The following is a 6,508-nucleotide window of genomic DNA, read 5'->3' as shown; positions in this document are numbered from 1 at the left end:
TCAAGGAAAAAGAGGAAGGCCCTCATTGAGATGGATTGACACAACGGCTGTAAAGATAGGCTCAAGTATAGCAAGGATTTTGAGGATGACATATGATCCAGCAGTTTTTCCTTCTGTTGTACATACATACGGTCACTATGAGTTGGCGTCGACTCAATGGCAACTAACAATAACACAATGTTATAGCTTGTAGGAGAACTTGCTTTATATGGCTGAATGATATTCCTTTCCATAAATATACCACATTTCACCTACAGATTTATCAGTTGATGGAAAAATGAGTTGTTTGCACTTCTTGGCTATTATGAATAAAGCTATGAATATTTGTGTACAAATTTTTGCGTGGGCATGCTTTCATTTCTCTTATGTATATACCTAAGAGTAGAATTTGTATTATTATTACTATAGGAATAAAAAGCGGATGCAATTTCATAGGATAACGATGGAATTATACTACACTTTTGGGAGTATACTGCAGAAAAAATGTAGGCTAGGTAGAATGAAGACTGCAGTAACATGGAAAATTTTATATGAAATGAGAAAAGAAGTATACAACCCATGTAAAATCCTTCTGGGGCATTCCTTTTGCTACTCATGCTATGGAATCTGACACCTGCCTTCTGCTCTGGTCTTCTTCCCCTTCTCCCCTCAATTCTGAGGTCCAGATATACTCAACGGTTTTGGGAGATTTTTGGAATGTCTCAGCGTCAGAGCTTTTGGGTATATTGTTCTTCTGCCTGTACCACTCTTTCCCCATGGTACCAAGTCTCATCTTAGATGTCACTACCTCAGAGAAGCAAGCCTTCTCTGATACCCTACTAGGATACCATTAAGTGCTTCCATGGTAGCCTGTAATTTTCCATCTTAATACTTTTGATACTAGTAATTATTTATTCAGTCAGTGATCAAGGATATAGAGGAGATCTCTGCCATCCAAAAGATTATATAAAAGTAAACAAATTAACATACTAGGTAATTTTAGATAGTGATTATTACCTCAATGGTTATCCTTCTTGCTTGCACTGTAAACTCAATGAGGGCAGGAGTGATTTATGTCTTGGTTACTTCCATTTGCTGGAAGTTAGCACAAAGTCTGGCCTGCTGAATAAGCTCAATTTTTTTTTCACTGTTAAAACAGGCATTTAAAAGGTAGAAACGGAAAACATAAATGGGACTACTTGTGTAAATGGTGGGAGTCTTTTTTTCCTTCTCTTTCAAAACTTTCTGTAATGCAATTAATTCCTCTTATAATTAAAAAAGATTAAAGGAACACAAAATTACCCTAGGTGAGCAAAAGAATCGTAAATAATACACATTTATATGTCATTAATCACTGGTTAAGGAACGGTAATAAAACCCATTCTGAAATACTGAGACATTTTTGTTAAGTAGTATTCCCTTGGTGCATTACCAAACAGGTTCCAGCCCCTCAGCCGCATAATTTATCGTGTCAAAACCAAAAAAAACAAAACAAAACTCACTGCCGTCCAGTCCAATTGGACTCATTGCAACCCCTCCTTGTGTACCCCAGGCAGTATCTCTGCGAAGTAGATAGATGGCCCAATCTTCCTTCCAAGGAGTGGCTGGTGGGTTTGAACCAGCCTTCTAGTTAGCAGTCAAATGCCTTAAGCACTACACCACTGGAGAAGCCTTAAATATCCAAGAAGGTCCTTAAATATGTAATTCCCCCTGTTCCCCTCTGTTCTCCATTCCTAAAGCGTTGTGTTATAGTGAAAAATCGGCAAATCCACTTAAACATCACTGGTAAGAAATATATACGTAATTTTTTGCGAGGTCAACAAAGAATGCAAAATCTTTACAGACAGCTCTAGAATGGGCAAAGTACCATCCAGACAGAACCCAACCCCCAAGCTGAGCTTTACTCCGCTTCTTTCTTTCCCGGGCGCATGCGCAGCACACTGTCTGTCCACCACACGCCTCTTCCAGGGAGCGAGGAGATCACTTACGTCACTGTGCGGCAGTGAAGAACCCTTCCGCTCCTGCAAGGAAAACGAGTCCTTATACCTTTGGGTTTTCTTTCTCCACAGTAAATGTCTGCTTTCCTCCCAACCAATCGCCAACAACCTCACCATCCCCTCTTCAACAGCCCAGATTTTTTTCTAAACTTATTTGTACGTTCGTTGGGCCGGGAAAGCATCAGAGAAGAAAATGAGGGGGGCGGAGTGAGAGACGACTTTTGTGTTGTTTACAAAGAGAGAACCTAGGAATCGGTCCGCGAAGGCGGAGCTGAGGCAACCGGCACTTCTTCCTTTCGTTCCCTCCCTCCCTAGCTTTCCCTGCGAGCGGACGCGGTAACGCTTCTGTCTCGCTTTTTCTTATTTTTCCCCCCTTTTCCTTTCCTTTTTTTTTTTTCCCCCTCTTTCCTCCCCACCCCCCTTTTCACCATTTCCCCTCGGAGGCGCATCCCCCGGGCAGGGGCAGAGCCGGTCTCCCCCTCCGCCTCTCCCCGGCCCCCGCCGCCCTATGGCGAGAGGGAGCCCCCTCCCCACCCGGGCACAAGCGGCGGCGGCGGTTGGAGGAGAGGGACCGGCGGTGGCAGTGGCCACAGGTTTGGGGTCATCATGGAACTAATTCGCTGAGGACCCGACCCACCAGCCGCAATTGTGCTTCCCGCTTAAGCGCTTGTGCCCGTGTCCCCTGGCCCAGTTCCCCCTCTTCTCCCTCCTCTGTCGGCCTCGTCCTTGTCCCGCGCGCTCCACCGCCGCGCGCAAAGGAAAATGAAGTGGTAACGGGCCCGCGGATGACCCCGCGTCGTCACTGTGAGGCCTACAGCTCTGCCGGGGAGGAGGAGGAGGAGGAAGAAGAGGAGGAGAAGGTGAGAGAGCGGGGCGGGGCACTCTAGGCGTCGCGGTGCCGGGCGCCGGCGCATTCCGCCTTTGCGCGCCCCGGGCTGCGCCTCTTTTCCCTTTCTTACCTCGCGGAAAGAAGTGGCCTAGCTAGCGCGCGCGCCTAGGCAGACCTTCCCCCAGCCCCACCTCGTACCTCCAAAGGAAATTTTCGGGACGTGCCCCCGCCCCTCCGGTATAAACAAAACGGCAACTGCCCAGCTTGAGAATGCTTGCTATATTCCCTTTCAGGCCACATTTTTCTGTTAGCGAGTAACTTTTTTGTAGCAGTAACACATGGCGTACATATCGTAGGTATTGCGAACCTGTATTATACAAGGTGACCCCCCCTCAATAAAAAAAAAAACTTTAACGATCCCACGGGAGCCGCGGAAACATCATGTATATTTCAAAGTGGAGTGAATAGCAGTGCTGCGGCCATTTTGGGGGAGGGGACCATTACCCACAACTTCAGTGCTTGGGGGAAAACTACAGGAGGTGGGATTAAAGTTGCATCCGGAAGGGCCAATAAAGATACTGAAATTTTGAAAGGAAGGCAAAGGAGCTTTTGATGAACTAGGGGTTACATTGCACGTCATTTTGGTAGGAGTTGAGAGAGTTTAAGAAACCTCTGGAGATAGGATGGGATCAGACTGAAAGTCTTTAAGTGTCAAGCTAAAGTATGTAGATTTTATAATGTCACTGGGGGGCCACTGAACTTCAGAAGAGCATGATGTATGATGTTAATAATAACACTTGCTGAAGCATATTATTTGCTATATACTATTGTAAATGATCTTGGGAGCTCTGGTAGCATAGTGGCTAAGGCACTTGACTGCTCAGCAGAAGGCTGGCGGTTCAAACCCACCAGCCACTACTCGGAAGGAAGGTTGGGCAATCCTACTTCCGTAGTGATACTGCCTCGAAAACCCAAGGAGGGGTCGCTATGAGTCGGGGCCGACTCGACGGCAAACAACAACAACAACAACATTGTAAATGATTTTAAAAACCAAAAATCAAACTCACAGCCATCCAGTCGATTCGGACACATAGCGACCCCCTTTGGGTTTCCGAGGCGGTAAATCTTTTCCGAAGTAGATTGCCCAGTTTTCGCTGTGTGGCAGGTGGGTTTGAACCACCAACCTGGTTAGCAGTCAAATGCCTTAGGCACCAAGCCTTTTAATCTTAAAGACAACTCTTTGAGGCAAGGAGGATACTCTTACATGTGAGGAAGACCAAAGCTCCATAAAATTTAAGTAACTTTCTCCTCAGGTAACACAGCTTGAACGCTGTAGCCAGGATTTCTACGTGGGCAGTCTGACTCTGCTAGTGGTTTGTGTCCCAAAATGAATTGGTTAAAAATAAAATTAGTGTTAACTGCTTTTAGCTTTTCTCTTGTCACTTTAGTAAAGGTTGGATAAATAAAGAATGGACAGGCCTGAGATTCTGACCCATGCACCAGGGGAGTGGTTTCTTAACAAATATTGATGAAAGAGAAACCTGTAGAAAGAATCTATCTATGTTGGGGAAAGCACAGAAGAGGTGATTTGCAGTTAGAAATGTTTCATGTGACATTGTAAAATCCTGATAGGTTAGAATGGAACTACAGAATGTCTTGTTCAAGAATGGAAGTTGAGCATATGTACAAGTGTTTTGTTCTGATTGTTTTATACATTAAATATGAAGAGTAAATACTAACTTCTGTGCACATTTCTTTGCCTGTAAAATAGCCTTGGTCCCCGGGTGGTGCAAATGGTTAATCACTGGGCTACAAACAAAAACATTGGCTGTTCAGACCCACCCTGAGGCACTGTGAAAGTAGGCCTAGCAGTCTGCTTCTGAAAGGTCACAGCCTTCAAAATCCTATGGAGTAGTCCTTCTGCACATATTAGGTCACCATGAGTTGAAATGGGCTCAATGGTGACTAATAATCCAATGGACTTAATGATGATATCAACTTAATAGTGTTCTGTGAAACCAAAAAAAAAAAACCGAAACTCACTGCCACTGAGTTGGTTCTGACTCATAGCACCCCCTCCTTGGGTTTCCTAGGTGGTATCTCTACGGAAGTAGATTGCCCAGTCTTCCTTCCAAGGAGTGGCTGGTGGGTTTGAACCACCAGCATTCTGGTCAGCAGTCAGATGCCTTAGACACTATGCCCCCAGAGCTCCCAGTGAGGATAAAATAAATCAGTATGATAGGACACTTTGAATAATGCCTGCCCAAGGTAGTAAGCACTAATTGTACTTGTTAAACTCTTAATAGGTATACACTATTATTATTTATTAGGCATAAATAATACTAATAATACTAATCTCAGGAGATTGTTTGCTATCAAGGATCTCCAGGTTGGAAGAGGAGGCAGGTCTACAAATACTCAGTATCATGGAGCAGTTAATAGTGAAAATAAAATTATATTCAAGTATTGATCTGGAACTTGTCTGTCACTTTGTCATACTGTGGTGGCTTTTGTATTTTGTTGCTGAAGGGTGTGCCTATTTCAGATGCCAGCAGGGTCACCCGTGGTGGATAGGCTTCAGTGGAGCTTCCAGACTAAAACAGACTAGGAAGAAGGACGTGGTGGTCTACTGGTAAAATTGGCCAGTGAAAACCTTATGGATAGCAACAGAACATTGTCTGATACAGTGACGAAAGAGGAACTACTTAGGCTGGGAGGCACTCAAAATACAACTGCGGGGAAGATCTGCCTCCATAGAGTAGAATTGATCTTCATGATGTGATTAGAGTAAAGCTTTTCCTGACTCACAAGAAACAGTGGCAAATACCTATTAATAGTCCAAATGTGGGATGTGTGAAGAATGAATCTAGGAAAATTGGAAATTGTCAAAATGAAATTGAATGCTTGAAGATCGATATCTTAGGCATTACTGAGCTGAAATGAACTGTTCTTAGACATTTTGAATCAGAAAATCATATGCTGCTATGCAGAGAATGAGATTGAAGAGGAATGAGATTTCATTTATTGTCAACAAGAACATTGCAAGATCTATCCTGAAATGTAACACTATAAGTGGTAGGATCATGTCCATTCGCCAACAAAGATGACCAGTTAATATGGATGTTATTCAAATTTACATACCTATCACTAATGCCAAATATGAAGAAAATGAAGATTTTTACCAGCCTTTGCAATCTGAAATATCAGACATGCAATCAAGATGTAGTGATAACTGCTGGTGATTGGAATATGGAAGTTAGAAACAAAGAAGAAAGATCTGTAGTTGGAAAGTATGGCCTTGGTGATAGAAATGGTGCCAGATATAGATCACATGATTGAATTTTGCAAGACCAATGACTTGTTCATTGCAAACCTCTGTTCTCAACAGCTTAATGGCAGCTATACATGTGAACCTTGCTGGATGGAATGCACATGAAGCAAATTGACTACATCTGTGAAAAGCAATAATGGAGAATCTGAATATTAGTCAGAATAAAGGCGGAGGCTAGTTGTGGAATAGACTATCAATTGCTCATAAGCAGGTTCAAAGTGAAGCTGAAGAAAATTAAAACAAGTCCATGAGAGCCAAAGTATGACTTGAGTATATGCAAAAACAAAACACAGCCACTGCTGTGGAGTCAGCTCCAACTCATAGCGAACCCTCCTTGGGTTTCTGAGGTGGTATCACTTTTTGTTGTTGTTT

At 43.5% G+C, this 6,508-nt stretch overlaps 1 protein-coding gene across 1 annotated transcript in view; it reads left to right on the top strand.

Moving 5' to 3' along the window:
* Positions 1-2,761: 2,761 nt before the first annotated feature.
* Positions 2,762-6,508, top strand: part of CCNI (cyclin I) — a 49,252-nt gene continuing 45,505 nt past the window's right edge. Inside the window, exon 1 of the mRNA XM_042782074.1 lies at positions 2,762-2,836. Coding sequence (XP_042638008.1) covers positions 2,762-2,836 — 75 coding nt within the window. The remainder of the gene's footprint in view (positions 2,837-6,508) is intronic.

This window comes from Orycteropus afer, unplaced genomic scaffold (assembly GCF_000298275.1).
Source record: "Orycteropus afer afer isolate SDZICR_OR568_19922 unplaced genomic scaffold, OryAfe1.0 scaffold00235, whole genome shotgun sequence".
Taxonomy (NCBI): domain Eukaryota; kingdom Metazoa; phylum Chordata; class Mammalia; order Tubulidentata; family Orycteropodidae; genus Orycteropus; species Orycteropus afer.
This window is presented reverse-complemented; position numbering and strand designations above follow the sequence as displayed.